We start from the raw sequence: 21279 nt of genomic DNA on the forward strand, positions 1-21279 counted from the left end.
ATTGATAATTTTGTGTGTGTGTGTGTGGGTGTGTGTAACACCACAGGGAGCATAAAAAAAACTTCATTCTGAACAAGTTGTCTGATGGCTTAATATACCTCGTATCTCTCTGTACAAATTTAGATTTGAAATGTTTCCTGGAATTCAAACAAAATTTGCACACTTAAATTACAATACAGATTGAGTTTTGTAATATTTCCAGGTATTGGATAAAATTTTCGATGCAGTTTTGCCATTTGCATGACTATGAAATTATCCTTCTTGCTCTGGTATGGGCGAATGCTCCCTATTCTGGTGCAGACTCCACAGAAATATTGAACTGCAGCTAAAAAAAAAAGAAAAGAAATGTAAACATTGAATATTTTATATACTGAACATTTTTACAAAGTTTGTGATTTGCTAAAACAGCATGGAAATTAAAACACACAAATGATTCTTGGAAAATTTTGAAATATGTACTAAAAAGAAATTTTTCAGTAGCAATTCTATATTAAGCAAATATCCCTGAACTGGTCAGTGTCAAAATAAAATGCACAGTTTCCACTTTTAACCAAAGCACATTTGTGCACAACGAAGCAGTGATGCTAATAAGCAGGGCCCGACACTACCTTCTTTCTCTGGGGGCCTGTTCAGGCCACTCAAAATCTATAAATTTGACAATTTGGTGGCCTAAAAAAAATGTAGTGGTCTGAAATAAAAGGATAATATTATATAAACATTCATTTTGAATTCTAGCTGCCCAATCAGGCCACCAAACGGTAGCCTTTCTTTGGAAATTTTGTGGCCCAACATTAATTTCTAGCAGATCCAGGCCACAGGGTCATCACTGATGTTGAGCCCTTTAATAAGTAGGCATATCATGATAGTAGGAAATACTCAAATGATGTATTCTGACCTGTTTTCAATGATGAGGAACTGTATGATGGCACTGGTCTGTTGAGGAAGCTGGTTGAGGAGAGGTAGGAGGGTGACGATCACCTGACTCAGCATGGGACCCAGTGAAGGAACTTCCACACTATCAGCCAATCATGTAAGGTATCAAAGACAAATATCTCATTCACCACTTGATCACTTTTTACGAATGAAGGCATAATTCTTTGTACCCTTGAACATTTTTAGTGTTTTTTTCCTGATTAGTGGATGACGGAATGATTGCACTTGTACTTGTCGAACTAAAATACAGGTAAATCAAGTAAATAAGCTGTTAGCAAGATACAAAGAAAGAGAGAGGAAGTAAGAGACAAAGAAAAAACAAATAAAAAGGAACAGAGGCAAACAGAGACAGACAAACATTCATGGATGAATAGATAGATAGATAGATAGATAAATAGCTAGATGACAAGACACATAGACAAGCAGATAAAAAGATAGTAGATACATGCAGATAGATAGATAGATAGATAGATAAATAGATAGATAGATAGATAGATAGATCGACAGATACTGTAGATAGATAACAAGATAGAATATGGGTAGGTAACAAACGTATGGATAGGCAAACATATAGATTGACACATAGGCATATAAAAAGATGAATCAATCAATCGTATATACATGAATCAGAAAATAAATGACAAATTCAGTGCTTGATCGAAAAGAAAAGGATCTACCTGTATTTGTCAGATTTCACCCACCTGTGCACAAAGCAGTCCCAGGCCTTACAGGAGAGGGCAGGGAAGCCGTGCTCCTTGTACCTCAGTCCAATCTTAAGGGTGGTCATCACCTTGACCCTTAGTCCGGTGATGTGACGTGCTCCCATCAGTCTCATGATGCACACCAGACTCTCCATGGCCTGACATTAATTAACAAGGTCCAGATAAGAGTCTGAGTCTGGGTGAGTTTGAGCGCTCTAAAGTGAACCAAAGTGTACTGAACTGCACCAGATTTGGAGCCTTCTAGTGCTCCGTTGAAAAAGCGTACAATTTGTACCTCAAGAGTTTCTTTTAGAGGAGGTCACACATTTCGTAGCAAAAGGGTCATTCACCTGTCGCGCTTAAACCACTTACAGATGTCCTGAACAAAGAAAATGAACTCTTTGCAGTATTACATATGTGCATGTTACGCGCATTTTTTACATACAAACTTTTGGTATGCTTTTGGAGCACATCCGGAAGTGGTCCACTTTTGGCTCGGTACAGTATGGTACGAAACACTTTCGGTTCGAGCACTCCTCTGGCGCAGAATTTGGTACAGTACAGTTCGCTTTAGGAGAGTGCTCGAAAGCACCCTATATTGGGTCAAAATGGACACATATAAATTCACAGCTTTAATACAGGAAGAGAGATATAGATGCAGTTACATCAAAGAATATAAAATGTGCAGAAGACAGAGAGCAAGTATATATATTAGATAGGAATAGATATATACAGAGAAACTGTACCTTCTAAAAAAACTGTACCTTCTATAAGCATGGATAGAGAGAAAGAAATAGAGAGAGAAAGAAATATATAGATTCCACAATAAATGCATTCTGGCATAAAAGATGTGTAGATAAACAGATGGATAAGCACGAACAAACAACATGGAATATATCAGAGCTGTTTGCGGAAGTGAATATACAAAACATGACTATGAAATTGTGACAACAAAAATGTATTCATACTGCAACTAACATTGTGAATTTTCACAGGAAATAACTTTATATCTCTTCAAGTTGAACAAAAAAATCCACTGCTACTACACAAAAATTGAAGTATATTGTCTTACCAGTTTCTTATCTTGAATGGGTATTCTACTGTTGAGCAGCTGTGAGTCAAAGAAAGCTAGAATCCCCAGTAGTCTTGGCTGCAGGAAGTCTGCCATGTCATCAGGCTTTGTGATGGGCCTGGGTCCCTTATATGTATCGTCGCGGGAAGCCAACATGGCCAGTCCGCTGAACACCTGGAAGAATTAATTTGACAAATCTCACATCACAAGAATTAAACAAAAAAAAAGTCTAGACCCCTCTTTACTGATGTAGTGGTTTGGATTTTACATGCCCTTATTCTTAATGACAGTCAGATCTTATTAATGACTGGAAACTGGCTGGCTTCCAGTTTAGCACTAATGGTCCCTGTTAACCACCTGAACAAAAGTATTTCTAACTAGTGTAAAAATGAAAAATAAAACAAAGTACGTATGATACATGTAATCTACATACAGTTGTAGTTAGATGGCCTACTGATATGCATTTCAATTTATGTACACAGAATCATGTGATTAGAGATGTGAAAAATGTTTAGAATTCAATAATGCTGTCTTGATTTCATTTAATGCAATTTGCTAAAAATTTGTAAAAAACCGTTTGAAGGCAATAACACTCTCATCATAGCACAACAGGTCATTGCAACTTTATACCAAGGCAGAAATAAGGAAATGATCACTGAGTAGTTATCATTGCAAGGGCTAACACCCACTATTCTTTTAAAGCAAAATCAATGGGAACTGAGATACATATTCAGCCTATTTGTCTTTTATCCTAAAAGTCTCAGTACATTACAGTTTTGCTTTACAGAATTTGAGCAGTGTCTAGATGTATTTCACAGGTAGCCATACTTGAAATGCACCATTTTATGTCACTCTTTGCACACAAGCGCACAACAGAGATGAACAACATCATGCGATAGATGTGTCCGAGAAGAGGAGAGTTGGGGTGATCAGTGTTGAACATACGAGGTAAACCTACGCTTATAATGGTACAATTACTTGCAAAAAAACATGCACATTCACAATTTAGATTTTATGTGTGAATGGGGTGTAATTGTACAGTCTGTGGGCACTTGAAAGAAGTAAGGAGTGCGAGAAGGAGGTTCAGACCCCAGCATTCCTACCTGGGAGAAGTTGTGGCTGAGATGGAGCAGAAGTTCATTGTGAAGGCTCTGGTAGTCCATCCTCAGAAGACTGCCAAGCTCAATCTCCGTCTCAGTCTGGACAGGGACAGTTAACAGTATGAAGATCTTTTAAGAGAACACTTTGAGACAGCGTTAAAGTAATAATTACCCCCTCAAAAAATGAATAAACAAACAAATAAATAAACAAATAATCAATCAAACACACATACATAAAAAACAAACAAACAATCAAACAACATCGCAATTCCCATGGAGCTTTTGACATTGCTATATCTCTAGCAAAGGCAATGCTAGACAAGTGTAACTGAATAGTGAATCTTGTAACAATATACATCTTAAATGTAAAGGAAGCCCCACAACTTTTTTGTATCTATCACATCTTTTAATTAAAATAGACATAGTGCTATGAAACATACAAACATCTTTGTGATTATTGATTATTGGTTGCACTGATTCCACTTTCTGTTAACTGCTCCTACAGCACAAAGTTGGGGGGGGGGGTCTAACAGAGAGGATTCCTTCTAGATCTAGGCATTCCTTACCTGGATGTAGTGAAGAGCTTTCTCAAGCTCCGTCTTGCCCTGGGTCCTCACCAGATATGAGAAGATGAACTTGAAGTTTTCCACCAGCATCTCGCGATGACTCTGCATCACAGATCATTGCATTTTGGAAATTTTCAGTGAGAGATCAATCATCAATCAATCATTCAATCAATGAAAAATGTGTACACTGCACACTGCTACATGTATGTCTGAAGATGGAGTGGAGCAATCCAACTCACATAGTCTGCTGACCCTTTCCCATCCCATCTGGTCCCACATATTCATATCTGTGTTGCCTCTAAGAGTTCACATCAAACATGGTCTCCCACAAAATTTTGTCATTTTACCTGCTATGATTACAAATATATAGCAATTGATGCGGTAGAAAAGGCAGAACAATATCTGGCGAGTTTTTTACAAAATAACATTCGCTACCACGCACTATAGTTCTGATTTTATTGCAAGAAAGAATGCACTGTTGCACAGCAAATAGCATCACACAGAAACCATGCAATATATGAAAACAAGCATTCAGATGAATTGAGCAAGTACTCACCATTTTCAGCGTCTTTGCCATAGCTTTGAGTAGAATGCTTGCTTCTGGACTTGCCTTGCTCACAATATGGGGAAGCAGAAATTCTAGAGTGCGCTGCCGTGACGTAAACAGACAAAGAAAAAAATACAGATATATGATATTCCGCATAAGAACTGTATAGCTGAAAATGGTTTTAGCCGCAAATTTGTACAGTGAAAATGAGAAGGACATAACTGTTGTACAATGCCTTTTTGGATCATAAATGAGGAAGGATCTCCCCTGAAAGGATAGACTTTAGGCCCATTTACACCGAGCATGGTAACGGCAACGGTCCGGGTTTTTTTTTTGCTATGGTGTGCCAAAAGAAACCATGTCTGGACCTGTTAGAATATCACTTCCCCACTTATAATTTTGTAACAAAATTAATCTTAAACTGGTGATTTTGTTGCTCTTGATTTTGACATAAGAATGCCATTTTGGGTGATGTTGTACCGAATCAATGATTTTTCTTTAACAGAAACAGACATGATTACTTTTGGCGCACCATTGCAAAAACATGATCGTTGCTGCTTCCATGCTCGGTGTCAGTATAAATTTTACAAGATAAAATGCCTTCCAGTTCTAAGGAAAAGTAATGGAAGAAGTAACAAAATGGGAGAACTTCAAGGTACATGACCCCCCAATTCTCGGGAACAATGATGTAACTACTAGTAAGACCAAGATAATTATGAGAGAGCACACTTACAGTGTAGAAAGCCTCCAGGTTCTTGAACTTGAATGCATGGGCCACCTTGGTAATAGTCTCCAGGCATGGGTCCCGGTCCTGGTCCTGGGTACTCTGGGTCTCTACCTGGCTCTGGGTCTGGCTCTGGCAGGAGGACCGCACTGCTTCGTGCATAGCCTCCACCAGGAACTTGCACACCGGCTGCTTGAACTGGGACAAGATGGATCCCATGTTTTGACCTTTGGCCTCTGCTATTGCATGGAGCTAGAAGTCAGAAAGAGACACCTTCGCATCAACATATGGACAGCAAATAATTACTCTTTTTTTTTTTCTAGTTGGCATCAATACACAGCACTGCACATAATGAAAATACAAATGTTTTGCGACTCAACATCAGGTGGAAGTGCATTTGACATTGTCTGTCGTGTCTGTAAAATCAACTCATCTGCTTCCAAAGCTGATGTTATTATTTCCTCAAATTCTGTGCTGTAAAGCCAGTCACTGCATGACTTTTTCTGGGCATACAATGGTAAGGATGTCCTTTGCATCCAGACAAATTAAAAATTAAAAGCTATTGGTACATGTAAGACACGAATGAAGTCATAACGTGTAATATAATTCAATGCACAGTCATTAAATGACTAAAGGCACATTAAACTCCTTTACAAAAGACAACAAATACTGCACATTTTGAGACTGGGCAGTTCTACGATTCTTCCACCAACAGCATATTAAGAACAGTCTGTGATATGCTGAATTTTACTCAATGGTTTTTGACTATGCTAAGTTTACCTCAAGGAGATTGTTCTACTCAACATTTAAAAAATACATATCCATAGACATCCTCAGTTCATAAGGTAATGTCTGAAAAAAAAAGAAGAAGAAGAAGATGAGAAAAAAAAGATATTAATGGGGAGATGCAACACAAGCAATAAGTATAAGATGGCTTACCTGAATGTAGGCAATGGAGGTTACCATGGTAATGGGAGACAGGAGGCTCTCAAGCAGACTGATAACAACCACCATCAACAGCTCTCCCTCTGCAACTCTGGACCAATCAAATAAAAGTTGGTACTTGTCATCACGACATGATAACAGTGGTAGTTAACAGCCAAGCATTACTCTTGCATACAAGTCTGGAAACAGTTACAACTCTTTGTAACATTTTTTAATGTTCTCATACAAAGCCAATAAAGCAGTGATTTCTCCTTGTCAGTAATCTATGTGAACAAAGTGATATCTGTCTTGTATTCTGGATTTTTCACACAGAAATGGAAAAGAAAAATCTGAAACCATTGATTCTGGATGACTTAAAAACACCCCGACTACCACATCACTTCTGTTTTTAAGCTAAAACTGGCTCTTAACCCGTTGCGGACGAGTCCCGAGTATACTCGGGCAGGTGTCTATGGGAAATGCGTGTTGTAGCAAAATCAAACCATCCTCAACGGGTTAAATGGCTTGCCAACTATGAAACATTAAAGACACAAGCATGTCACATTGCAAGATAAGTTTAATCATGCCACTGCAAACCTTTACGAGAGAAGAGTTTAGTACATCAAACTCACTTTCCAAGTTCTCCCATAGTGCTGACGACAGTTTCCTGCAGCCGTCCGTTGCCCGATGACTTGCCTGTCAGAAAGGCCGACTTGAGCTGAGTGACCACTGCCTGGACATTCAAATCACTACACTGGTCACCATTTCCAACCAGGTGCTTGATGTTACGACTGCAATAAAATATAGACCACAGACTGACATTATCAACATGAAGAGATGTGCCTCAGTAGGTATGATCTCAATCTGTTTCACTACAAGGAGCCTCCTCTCCTGATATTCATTTTGAGTGTTCCTAAATTTCTTTAAATATCTTAATTATAAATAAATATAAATAATAAATCATATCTTAAACAACTATAATATCTTAAATATCTATAATGACTCGCCAAACATTTTTATCAGTATCTTTTTAGTAATCCATCCAAACTCGACCTACTTGTAAAGTTAGCAGGCTCACTCAATGTGCCTCAGTCCAACAAGAAGGCAGTCATCATGGTAGCACAAAAGGGATCAAGGGGATCAGTTAATCTCTATTCATTGACATTTCCAGACATCTAGTGTGTCAATGAGCGAAGAAAGCAATCCAGCGTGCATGCCAATCAGTGACCAAGGCACATCGCTGGTCAAGCCTATTCTCAGTGCATGTAACAGTCACTGAAAGATTGGGTGAGCCTCTCACTGAGCCAACAGACCTTTTTAGCCTAGGTTTACAGGTTTCTAGATAAATGCATTTATTTTTGTGCATATGCTACATAAATGTATAGAACTGAGCAGATCACAGGTACATTTGGCACAAACAGTTACACACTAAATGAGGTGCACATGGTTCTACAGAAAGGGTGTTGCAGAAATAATTCTACGTAGGTCGGGGATACATGTACATACCATTCACACATCAAAATCAGGAAAATTTCACAGAGCAGTCTGGAAGATACTTGAATGTAACAAGCATATCAATAGGCCAAGATAATACCAAATCGGGGGAGACTGCTATAATCTTTCGTAAGGACATGGACATATGTTCAACCTTCACGAAGCCTCCTGCAAACATGGCAAGACCAGTCAGCTCTGTGTTTACAGGTGCTCCTACCTGAAGACTTGTCGGACAAGAGGATTGTCGTCGACGACCAGGGTCAAGTACGCATTCAGGATGCTTGTCACGGCTGAGTTTGTGTGCTTCAGGTCCAGATGACTCAACACCTGCCTCAAGCTGTGTAGCATCCCTTTCATTAGCGGCAGAGAACAGAAAAGTAGATCATCATTCGTATGTTCACATACATGTATACATAATGTAAACTATTTGAGGGATCTAAACAGTAAAACAAAAATCACAGCTTTGCTTGCTTTATTTTTTAGAAAAGTATGATTGAGACAAATTTGTGCAGATATGCATGCAAGAAAGATCACTTTCAAGCAAATTTCCAAGCTATTGTTCATCATAACAAGCACTTGGAAGAAAAAAAAAATGAAATCATTTAAGTAGAAGACAGTGTATCTAACATTTAGAATTGATAATTTCAGATTTGGATGATTTGTCATTTGCTTCCTTTTGCCAAATGTAGGGCAGAGCTGCCACTATCAATTCACCTGCTACTTCCATCACACCTACCATCCTAATTGTCAGGATGAAACATGTATTTCCTTAGGTTTCCAAGCATGTATTGATAGATCACGATAGTTGTTGTTTTTTTTATTACAGAGAACAGTGTAAGCTTAGATCAATGGAAGTATAATAGCCAAGATATGGTGGGTTTGAAAATTTGCGTAGTTGTTTGTTTATCGTATGCAAATCAGTAGACCATAGGTAAACAGCTGACACGCGACCACATTCCGTGCGCCGCGGTCTGTATAGGACGTATTGTAGTGTCGTACATTCGGTATGGGAGGTTATGCATTTTTATAGTCGAGAGATTCCGATTGGTAAGGTAGACGTGCGGGTGTTTAGATACAGCTGAGGGGAGAGAATAAGCAGGAAGCATGGACGACCACGATAGGCAAGTCAGCTCTCATCATGGACAATGACCGTGACGCTCGTTGTGCTAACGGTTTACCAGTGGAGGTCGGTGAGCTCTCATCGAAGACAATGATCGTGACTCTCGTCGTGCTGTGCTGAGGGTTTAGCAGTGGAGGTCGACGATCTGGATCCGGCTTGGGAAGGACGGACGATGTCGAGACGTTTTGTGGGGACATCTTGCGAACACAGACAGTGGCAGTGCTGTATTGGACGTGTGGTGTATTAGAGGCTGCGTGTATTGCTATTGGTATAGCCAATGCAGACGTCGACTACAGTATCCAAGTTGAGTGCTCACACTAATGATAATTTTTATGTGATTGCATAGACTTAATGCCAAGCTCCTTCACAAGGCATCATTAACCTGTTGTAGAATTTACACATGAGTAAATAAACAAAGTTGTGTCAAACGGTCAGTCAAACATTGATTTGTGTGCACGTGAATTCAATCGTGTTTACATCATGGGCCTATTAAAGTTTTAGTGTGGCTGTGTAGCGATAACGGTAGTTATTATTGCTATTAGTAGATGAACTAGCAGGTCTAAAAAAAAAATAAAACCACAGAGTGACCAGGTGCTAGGTCACTATGTGACAATTTTGGAGGTCCCACCGAGACCTGCTAACGCTAGATCTATGTTAGGTGGTGTAAGACACAGCCATAGGCTGGTAAAGAAAATTAAAAGCTTCTTTATCATGTGGTTGATTTAAGGTGCTACGTAGTTGAGCATGGTATTGTATGCAGTGTATGCATGTATTAAGGTGTGTACTGGTTAAGAGTAGACCTGGTTGAGGTTGTGTCGAATTCGCAGTTAAAAGTCTGAGCGGAGTATTCAGTGAATTGTTGTGAATTGGGAGTGGATTTTTCTCCTGGTTGATGTTCTTTTGGTTGGCTGTTGTTGGATGATACGATGGCAACTCCAGAACAAATTAGAGACTTTGCCACCCTTGGTAGGGAACTTGGTTACTCCGGTGGAGAGTTGAATAGTTTCGTGAATGCTCGTTGTGATGAGGCTGCAGAGAAAATGCGGGCTGAGGAAAGAGCCAAGGTCCGGGAACATGAAATGAAAATGGCTGAAATGAGATCGACAAATTCCAGTACGCATGTGGATTTGAGTGGTTTGCACTTGAAAATAGGCAAGTTTGACGAGGATCGGGATAGGTTCGATGCCTATATCAACAAGTTTGAGTTGTTTGCTGACATTCAGAAGATCCCTACTGAATTCAAGGCCTTATATCTGATTTCAAATCTGAGTGGCAAAGCCCTTGAAGTGGTGAACAGAATGGAGCCTGCTGATAGAGATGATTATGCAAGAGTCAAACAGGAGTTGATGGTGCATTTTCAGTTGACTGAAGAAGGGTATCGCAGGAAGTTTAGGACTGCACGGCCAGAGAAAGGAGAAAGGCCACATCATTTTGCGACGAGGCTCAGAGGGTATCTGGTGCAGTGGATTGAGTTGTCAGGGATCGATGAAGAGTATGATAAGTTGTTTGATCTAGTCCTACGGGAACAATTTTTGAATAATTGTTCGAAGGAAGTGGTGGCATTTTTGAAAGAAAGGGATTGTGATTCAATGGAGGCGGTCAGTAAGAATGCTGATGTGTATGTAAATGCACATGGTGTGCACACATTTGGACAGCAATCAAAGACATCTGATCAGAATCAGAAATGGGGAGGTTCAAAGCCCTCACAAGGTGGTGCGAAAAACACACCAGGTAGTCCGAAACCCCCACAGCGCCCATTTGAAGTGAGGGGAAGGAATCAGCCATCACAGGGTAAGAAGACCCAGTATGGGGCTGGGCGCGGAGATGGCCCGAGGGGTTGTTATCAGTGTGGGAGTCCTACACATTTGAAGAGGGATTGTCCCATGGTGCGTGTGAAATCAGCTCAAGCAATGGTTGGTACAGAGGTGCTAACTGAAGGATCAGAAATGACACGGTCAAACATGGATGCTAGCACGCCGTCAGCTGGCAGTCCAGGAAACTCAATAGGTAGTTTGAGGTCAAATGACGGGGGTGGCAAACAGCCACAGGCAACAGGGCAATCAGCTGCGTGCATGCCTGTTGGAAATCATGTGCCCTTGGACGGGTATCAGAAAGTTGAAAAGCTGGGAATGGCTTACGGACAAGTAAGTGCGATGATGAATCGTATGCCAGTTGTTTCAGGCAGGTTATATCCTGGTGAAGTTCCAATTTCAGTACTCCGTGACACAGGATGCAGTACATGTGTTGTTAAGTCCAGACTGGTTGAGAGACATCAGCTGACTGGGAAGTGTCAAACAGTGAGGTTGATTGATGGAACAGTCAAGCAATTTCCAGTCGCCAAGGTAGAGTTAGACTCCCCATATTTTTCAGGTGAGATTGAAGCATTGTGTATGCCGGATTGCTTGTGTGAAGTGATTGTTGGGAATGTCACTGGTGCACGTGAGCCCAATGATCCAGATTTGAAGTGGGTGCCCAGAGGGGGCAAAGCATTGAGTGACGATGCTGATCAGGAGGATGATGGTGGTAGATACGTCATTGGAGATGGTGAGCAAACTGTAGATACCAAGGTTGATGGCGTTGATAAGGAAGAGGTTGACAATCTTTCTGAGGTGAAAGAAGATGATCCACAGGTGATGGCAGTCGGAACCCGATCTCAGAAGGAAGACCAGGTGTTGGGCGAGATAGAGTGTTCAGTCAGGAATGATGACAGTGGAGTGCCAACTGTCATGGCTGTGGAGACACGGGCCCAAAAAGCACGCAGTGCAAAACCCAAGAAGGGGTTAGTTGTGGTCGATTCGGTCAAAGTCGCAGATCCGCCAGAGTTTCGTCAGAAACAGAAAGATGACCCCACTCTTCGAGCATCGTGGAATAAGGTTGGTGTGACTGATAATTCCAGGTATCTGTTCCGGGTAGATCAGGGGTGCCTATTGAGGCAGGAAAGAGATCCGGAAAACCCGACAGAGGGGATTGGCCCAAAACTTGTTGTGGTGCCAAAGGCATATCGTGCTGATATCATGCATTTGGCACATGAGTCATTGTTTGGCGGTCACTTAGGGATCAACAACACATTGTCAAAGGTAAAGACACAGTTCTTTTGGCCGGGCATGTATGAAGACATTGCCAATTTCTGCCGATCATGTGATGTATGTCAGAAGACCATCAGCAAAGGCAAAGTGCCAAAGGTGGAGTTAGGTAGACTACCAACAATCGAGGTACCATTTCAGCGTATCGCCATCGATTTGATGGGGCCGTTCACTCCCTCTGAACGTGGTCACACCTACATATTGACAATTGTAGATTATGCCACGAGGTATACGGAAGCGATTCCGTTGAAGTCAATAACGACAGTCGATGTCGCAGAAGCACTGGTGACAGTGTACAGTCGAGTGGGTATACCGCAAGAGGTTATGTCTGACCTAGGACCCCAATTTGTCTCTGACTTGATGAAAGAAGTCTGCCGGTTATTGTCAATCAAGCAGTTGACGAGTTCCCGATACCATCCCATGTGCAACGGGCTAGTGGAACGGTATAATGCTGTGGTGAAATCGTCTTTGAAGCGGTTGTGCACAGAGGAGCCACGCCAATGGGATAGGTATCTTCCTGCCCTTTTGTTTGCTTTGCGAGAGGCACCAAGCTCAAGCCTGGGTTTTTCTCCATTTGAATTACTATACGGTCGGCATGTGAGAGGACCCATGGAGGTTTTGAGAGAGCTGTTGACAAACGATGCTGTCGAGCCAGAAAGAAAGAGTGAGTATGAGTATGTCATCGAGTTGAGAAAGAGACTTGTTGAGTCATGGCAGATGGCACAGGAAAATTTGAAGCAGTCGGCAAAGCGGTACAAGACCTACTATGATCGAGGTGCGAAGAAACGGAAGTTGAAGATCGGAGACAAAGTCTTGGTGTTACTGCCGACGGAGCAAAACAAGCTCTTGGTCAAATGGAAAGGGCCATATGAGGTGGTCGGTGCCAAGTATGACTATGACTACGTAGTGGATGTAGATGGCATGAAAAAGACATTCCACATAAACATGCTCAAGCGATACTTCAGCAGGGTAGCAGAGGAAGAAACTGCTGGAAGTTGTTTCGAGGTGTGCCATGATGGTGGTGTAGATGAGTTGTGGAGTGACGAAGGCATGGAAAACAACGATGATGTGGTCACTGAGATACCAGAAATGCCTTGTCCGATTCAGAGAGAGTTCGTTGAGGATGTACAGCTGGATGTTTCCCTAGACGAGGTGAAACAAGAGCAGATCAGACGATTATTGTGTGAGTATCAGGATGTGTTCACAGATGTACCAAAGAAGTCAAGTATTGCAGAGTGCAAGATACACTTGACCACAGACGAACCGGTGCGGTCACCACCATACCGCGTACCCCAAGCGTTGCAAGGTGAAATCCAGAAGGAGGTTGAGATGATGATGAAATTGGGTGTTATTGAACCATCTGACTCTCCCTATGGTCATCCGATTGTGATGGTAAAGAAACCGGATGGAACCAACCGTTTCTGTATCGATTTTCGGCGCCTTAATAAGGTTACGGTTTTCGATCCTGAGCCGATGCCGGTGCAGCAAGACTTGTTTGCGTCACTTGCAAAGAGCAAGTATTTCAGTAAATTGGACTTATCAAAGGGATACTGGCAGCTCCCTTTGAGAGACTCAGACAAGGCCAAGACAGCGTTTCTGACACCGATAGGACAATTCCAATTCAGATACATGCCATTTGGACTTGTCACAGCAGGGGCCCAATTCACGAAGATGATGAGAAAGCTGCTATTGGGTGTTCCCAATGTGGTGACCTATATTGACGATGTGTTGGTGCACACAAACTCGTGGGAGGAACATGTGACCACACTCTCAGCCGTGTTGAGTAGACTGCGGGAGGCCAACTTGGCAGCTCGACCAACCAAGTGTGCGCTGGGATTTCAGTCCATAGAGTTCCTTGGCCATGAGGTGAGTGAGGGGATCCTACAGACGAGCGAACGTCTCACAAAGAAGATTGCCGAGGCCCCAAGACCGGTGACCAAGAAGCAGGTCAGATCCTTCCTAGGCCTTACCGGCTATTACCGGGATTTTATACCCAACTATGCCGATGTGGCATTGCCCCTCACAAATCTCACGAAGAAGGGAAGTCCCGAGAAGGTGAAGTGGGGAGAAGGCGAAGAACAAGCATTCCTCGGATTGAAGAAGAGCTTGATCAAGCCACCCATTCTGCACCTACCCGATGAGACCAAGGTATTCAAGCTGAAGGTCGATGCCTCAGACACTGGCCTAGGTGCTGTTCTAATGCAAGAACGGGATGGCGAAGACTTCCCAGTGGCTTACGCAAGTCGGAAACTCCTCCCGAGGGAATGTCGTTATGCCACTATCGAGAAGGAGTGTCTTGCGATTGTTTGGGCCATTCGCAAGTTCGAGTTCTATCTGTGTGGCCGGTCTTTCGAAGTCCACACAGATCACAAGCCGTTAACGTACATACAGGCGAAGAAAATGCACAACAAAAGAATCATGCGATGGTGCATGAGCCTACAGGAGCACAGGTTCAGGCTCGTCTCTGTAAAGGGCAAAGACAATGTGGCTGCAGATGCCATGAGCCGCCTAGTGTGAACCTACAACACAGAGTAGACGGTCAAATTCAAATGGAACATAGTAAAGCCAAAATAACAAATTCTGACAAACCATTTTTTTTTTATACAGTGTTTATTGCATATATTTGACGTCAGTACAGTATTATAAGATTTTTCTTCATGTTACAAAGATGCATTATTATGGAAGTCTACTTTAAATGTACAGGCAACATGGTTGGCTGTAGACAGGTGTTAATATGGACATATACATGCAGAAAATTCAATAAGTTCAGTAACTCCTTTGTACATGTTTTGTTTGCTAAGAACAAAATGCGCGAAGCAAAGAATATGATGCTTGTTTTTATTTCTGTTATTTCTTTCAGCGTTGCGACAAGACTACACCCGCACTACATCAACGTCGCTATTGATTAGGTGTAGGGCAATCGCGTTGTAGTGTGTAATTATGTACATGTACAGATTGTAGTTTGAGTTGTTATCGCATATGTAATGTTTAATTACATAGCTTGAGTTATTATCCAACTATTACTGGATACTACTATACAGGATCATATAGGTGATAATTCAGAGTTGAGGAGTGAGATAGGTTTAATGTCTCTCCTTAGACACCAGATCTTCAGACAGTCGAGAGGTTGCAAGGTTAGCATTGATACTCTGTAATTCTATGGGGCATCATTGACACACATACATGTATTATCCAAATCTCAAACTTATGTATGCATAGTCACGCAAAGCATGATGTGCAGTGTGAAAAAAAAAATCATGCTGTTCGTAGAATTGTTCTATGATTATTATGTAAGTTTAATAAGTCTGTTTGAACTTGGAATGTGTCACTCTTTTATTACAAAAAAAAAAAAGGGAAATTGGTTTTGTTTGTTTTGGAAAGTTTTATTGTAGTTTTAATAATTTTGGCATTAATTAAAGAGAAGTTGTGATATTTGAGAGTTTCTGGTGGTTTATTAAACATCTACACAAGTGCATATAATGTGACTGATTCGAAACGATAGGCACAGTAGTGATCAGTGTATGTTGCAAGTGTTTATCAATTACATCAGTTTTAGGTGAAACCGATTAGAATTATGTGCTACACATGTGAAGTACATAGAGAGCACACTTTTTGCAAGCTTATTGTTTGCTTAGTCAGTAGTAGTGAAATCATTGTTTGTCATTAGGTAATGTTTCAGAAAGGAATTAGAACTGGTATGTACAAGGTGTAATTGCTTGATGCACAGGGTTGTATATAATTGTAGGGTATATGGTTGGTTTTTGTTATAGTTTAATAAAGGTGATTTTTAGTTGCTAGGTTTTTCTTTGTGTAGAACATAACTGTTATACTGTATATGCCAGTGTTTTACAAGGAAAATACATTTTTTGTTGTTGTTGATATAATTAAGATTTCCCCTTGAATTATATCTTAAGGTGGGGGATATTGTCAGGATGAAACATGTATTTCCTTAGGTTTCCAAGCATGTATTGATAGATCACGATAGTTGTTTTTTTTTTATTACAGAGAACAGTGTAAGCTTAGATCAATGGAAGTATAATAGCCAAGATATGGTGGGTTTGAAAATTTGCGTAGTTGTTTGTTTATCGTATGCAAATCAGTAGACCATAGGTAAACAGCTGACACGCGACCACATTCCGTGCGCCGCGGTCTGTATAGGACGTACTGTAGTGTCGTACATTCGGTATGGGAGGTTATGCATTTTTATAGTCGGGAGATTGGTAAGGTAGACGTGCGGGAAATTAGATACAGCTGAGGGGAGAGGATAAGCAGGAAGCATGGACGACCACGATAGGCAAGTCAGCTCTCATCATGGACAATGACCGTGACGCTCGTTGTGCTAACGGTTTACCAGTGGAGGTCGGTGAGCTCTCATCAAAGACAATGATCGTGACGCTCGTCGTGCTGTGCTGAGGGTTTAGCAGTGGAGGTCGACGATCTGGATCCGGCTTGGGAAGGACGGACGATGTCGAGACGTTTTGTGGGGACATCTTGCGAACACAGACAGTGGCAGTGCTGTATTGGACGTGTGGTGTATTAGAGGCTGCGTGTATTGGTATAGCCAATGCAGACGTCGACTACAGTATCTAAGTTGAGTGCTCACACTAATGATAATTTTTATGTGATTGCATAGACTTAATGCCAAGCTCCTTCACAAGGCATCATTACCCTGTTGTAGAATTTACACATGAGTAAATAAACAAAGTTGTGTCAAACGGTCAGTCAAACATTGATTTGTGTGCACGTGAATTCAATCGTGTTTACATCATGGGCCTATTAAAGTTTTAGTGTGGCTGTGTAGCGATAACGGTAGTTATTATTGCTATTAGTAGATGAACTAGCAGGTCTAAAAAAAAAATAAAACCACAGAGTGACCAGGTGCTAGGTCACTATGTGACACTAATCAAAATCATCATCATCATCATCATCACCATCACCATCATCATCGCCGTCCTCATCATCATCGCCGTCATCACCATCAACCAATCGCTGTCCTCATCATCATCATCATCATTATTATCATCAATGTCAGCCCTGTGACATACCTAGTCTTGTCTGGACATCTTTTTGCAGCAAGATCATGAAAGGTGAGACCACAGATGGATCCACAATGCCCTGCTGCGGAGGGTGGTAGACCCCATCAGAATGAGGACCCGATTGCTTCCAGTCCAGCCTGACTGCCGTATGCAAGGGTTTGTTTCCCTCATCCAAATCTCTGCACATTGTACAACACATTATGCCATTAGCCTAGCTTTGACTCCAGTGACTTCACACTGTACTGTATGAAACAAGCATTCACCATGATTTTAGATGTTACAGGTAAAACACGCCTGCAGAAACTGGCAATATTTGCTCTAAATTGGACACATATGCATAAGAAATCTGTGAAATAATGCTGCGATAACAGGATTTTAGTTTGGTAATGATGAAAATGTAAAATATCAGCCAAGAAGGTACGCAAAAAGTGTTGCATTCTCAGAACATATCCATTCATAGTCGCTACATAATGTTTTATAATTGATTATCAATAATCGACAAATCGGGCTATAACAGTATCTATCAATCTCCTCCACATGAGTGAATCTTGTGGGGAAATTTGATTGTCAGGGAATATCAAGCAATCATCAAATACTGTTCTATTATCTACTTATTACTGAACAGGGAGGGCTCTTCAAAAATTAAAGTCTAGTATGCTATTTTTAATATTTTACACTTTGATCTCAATATACTAAAAAACAACTCATTATCCCAGCAAATTACTAACAGTCTGGTACATTTCTATGTAAACTCGTAATATATCACAAGCAAATTCCAAATGGTGGCAGATGAATTTTGAGTCGTTCTGAAAACAATATTTTAGCTTTTAATAAGACATACAAGAGATTACCAAAACAAAACAAAAAAAGAGAAAAATTACACCTTTGAGTGGATCTTACCTGGTAAGTCCACACGCTCCTGCCATAACACAACAGAGCTCCCCCAGCACTTCGGCCAGACAGCAACAGACTTCATCCGAATCAGATCTACAGAGGGGGCTATGAAATAGGATGGTACACAGTGCTTTACAAGCATACGTCCACTCACATTGAAATGATTCTGAACTACATCGAAATCAATTCTTGAGAAGCAAAATTTTTTAAGCAATTAACGTTCCTCCATCTTTATTTATTTTTTTAATAGTCACGATATGGGGTGTTCTGAGAAAGCCCTGGAAGAACCTCAGAGACATTTTTCATGACATCCTGGGCACCATTTCATGAAAGTTGTCAGCCCTGACAAGTAGTCAGTTTCTGACAATCAGCATTGTAACAGTCAGTGACCAGACCTCAGCCAATCAAAACCAAAGATTTTATTGTAAATTGTAAAAGACTGACAACTACCATCAGGGCTAGCCCAACAGGGTAACCAACTTTCAAAAACAGTGCCCAGGGGGGCATTTCATGAAGGAACTTGTCGGATAAAATGTCTGACAAGTCAATTATATCCGACAAGTTCAGAGAAATCAGCCAATCAGACTAAAGAATTTCTCAAAACTTGTCGGATATAATTGACTTGTCAGATATTTTATCCGACAAGTTCCTTCATGAAATGCCCCCCTGGATTTGATAGATGGTAATGTACGTAGAACCTACATGTTGTCGTAGGAATACAGTAAATACAAGTGAATGCTTACTGGAGATATTCCTGTGCGAAGGAGAAGTAGTTTGGTCCCAAGTTGAGGAGTAACAGGGGGAGAGCCTTAATGGCAGATGTCTGGATGCTTGCTTTGCTGCTGGTCTGTCCAGGGTCAAGTGGAAGAAATATAATATAATAGAAAATTTAAATGAGAACTTACCTGTTTGAAATTTAAATTGTATTTTATGAGGAAGGTGAAGGAAGAGACTACGATGCATAAAGAGTAATAATAGGAGAGCCCGCACGCGCGTCCAGCAATATTAGTAGCTCCGAAAAATGTGAATACCAATACCAGCAGTCATCCTACTGCTATTGAGAACTACCTGAGATTATGAAGAAGGGTGGGAGAGGAGGGACTGTAGTCTCTTCCTTCGCCTTCCTCATAAAATACAATTTAAATTTCAAACAGGTAAGTTCTCATTTAAATTTTCTATTTTATTTCGGAAGTCTCGAAAGAGACTACGATGCATAAAGAGTAATAATAGGAGACTTTGAAGCTGGTAGTCACATTTTTTGGCCACACAGAACTGTGCCAATGACCATAATTACCACAAGGGGTACAATGTATGGCTTTACCTTTTATGATAATACTGCATGGCTGAAACCCCTATTCTCATTCCTGAGGGGTTTCGCGTAATATGTTTGAAATGTCTTCTCGTTACTCCAGCCTGCCTGTGCCAAAATCTCATGTACAGGCAGATCTTTCCTCTGGGCAGCAGACGCTGAGGCTGCTCTCGTGGAGTGTGCCGAGAACAAGCTGGTGTCAATCCCAGCTTCTGTCATAACTGTCTTAATCCATCGTGACAAAGTTTGGGTAGAAACCCTGTGATACGGTTTACAAAAACTTATTAACAGATACTTTTGGTCCTTCCTAATGATCTGAGTCCTTCTCAGATACTCTCGAAGGTATCGTACAATGCAAACTCGTCTGTCTGGAGGGTACGCTCTTAGGCTAACGACTTGGCCTGTATTACCAGGTCTGTGGTGCTTTAACAAGTCATCAATGACGAAATTGACAGAGTTGTCTTTGAATGTCATCTTGTCTATTCTCAAAGCATTCAATGTCTGCACCCGCTGTGCTGAGAGAAGCGCTAATAACATTGTCACTTTCAACGTTAGCTCTTTCAAACCCAATTCGCCTGCAGGTGATTTCCTCCTCAGATAGTTGAGGACAGTTCTAACGTCCCACACCTCCGTGTAGCGTGGTCTGGGGGGTCGTAAGTGAAAGACTCCCTTCACAAATCTAGTTATTAGAGGATGAGTGCTTATGGAAAACGAACTGTCTGTGAGTGTCAGAAAAGAAGCCAGTGCACTTCTAGCAGAGTTTATAGTACCGTAGCTGGCTCCCTTATGGAACAAGTCTGAAAGAAATTCTAGTGCCCATTCCGAAGAGGTCTGGAGATAGTTAATGTTGTTGGCAGTGCAGAAAACTTTCCATTTGCTGATGAAGCTATGATATTGCTGTCGTGTAGATTTCCTCCAAGAAGCTACGATGACCTTGACGGTCCCTGCACTCAATCCCTGCGACCTGAAGGGTTGGCTGAAAGCCTGCAACAGAGCAAATCCAAATGTTTGTGTAAGGGGTGGGGCATAAAAGACACAGGTTGAACAAGAAGTTGTGCATGTCTACATAGGACAAGTGGTTTTTCAGTCAGCATGTCCTCAAGTGCTGGGAACCATGATTGTGTAGGCCAGTTTGGTACTATTAACAACCCTGTGGCTTTATCTGCCCTTATCTTTTGCAGACATTTAGGGATAAGGCAGAAGGGAGGGAAAGCATAGAACCATAATGGACCCCAATCCACTGTAAATGCATCTACATTCTCTGCCGAAGGATCAGGCTGCCAAGTGATATACCTGGGTAGCTGTGCATTAAGTCTGGAAGCGAAAAGATCGATTTCAGGGAGGCCGAAATGTTCTACCACTTCTGTAAATTGGGTTTTGTTAAGCATCCACTCTGTTCGATCATTAAACTTCCTTGACATGAAGTCTGCTGTGGTATTGAGCCGTCCTGGCAAGTAGGCGGCTGTGATCCAAATCTGTCTTTCAATACACCATTCCCAAATATCATGTGCCAAATTGTTGCATTCCTGGGATCTGAAGCCCCCCATATTGTTGATATATGAGACTGCAGTTGTATTATCCATTCTAATGAGAACATGAACATTTCTCAGGTTAGAGCAAAAGGACTTCAATGCCAATCCTGCTGCAAGGGTTTCTAGATAATTTATCTCATTGTTAACAGCCTTTTCTCTTTCCACTTCATTCCATCGTCCCCCTATGTTTGTGCACATGTCTGTTGCTCCCCAACCAGACCCACTCGCATCAGTGCGCAATTCT

At 41.3% G+C, this 21279-nt stretch overlaps 1 protein-coding gene across 1 annotated transcript in view; it reads right to left on the reverse strand.

Annotated features, from left to right (window-relative positions):
- The window catches only part of LOC139721333 (serine/threonine-protein kinase ATR-like), a 56996-nt gene that overhangs the window by 28813 nt on the left and 6904 nt on the right, over positions 1 to 21279 (reverse strand). The window contains 13 exon segments of the mRNA XM_071632652.1: positions 896 to 1015; positions 1635 to 1792; positions 2707 to 2880; positions 3810 to 3905; positions 4373 to 4474; positions 4929 to 5021; positions 5653 to 5895; positions 6583 to 6679; positions 7200 to 7358; positions 8279 to 8411; positions 17310 to 17479; positions 18201 to 18299; positions 18938 to 19041. Coding sequence (XP_071488753.1) covers positions 896 to 1015; positions 1635 to 1792; positions 2707 to 2880; positions 3810 to 3905; positions 4373 to 4474; positions 4929 to 5021; positions 5653 to 5895; positions 6583 to 6679; positions 7200 to 7358; positions 8279 to 8411; positions 17310 to 17479; positions 18201 to 18299; positions 18938 to 19041 — 1748 coding nt within the window.

Source organism: Diadema antillarum, unplaced genomic scaffold, assembly GCF_040938485.1.
Source record: "Diadema antillarum isolate AM-2024a unplaced genomic scaffold, OU_Dant_1.0 scf00000141, whole genome shotgun sequence".
NCBI lineage: Eukaryota > Metazoa > Echinodermata > Echinoidea > Diadematoida > Diadematidae > Diadema > Diadema antillarum.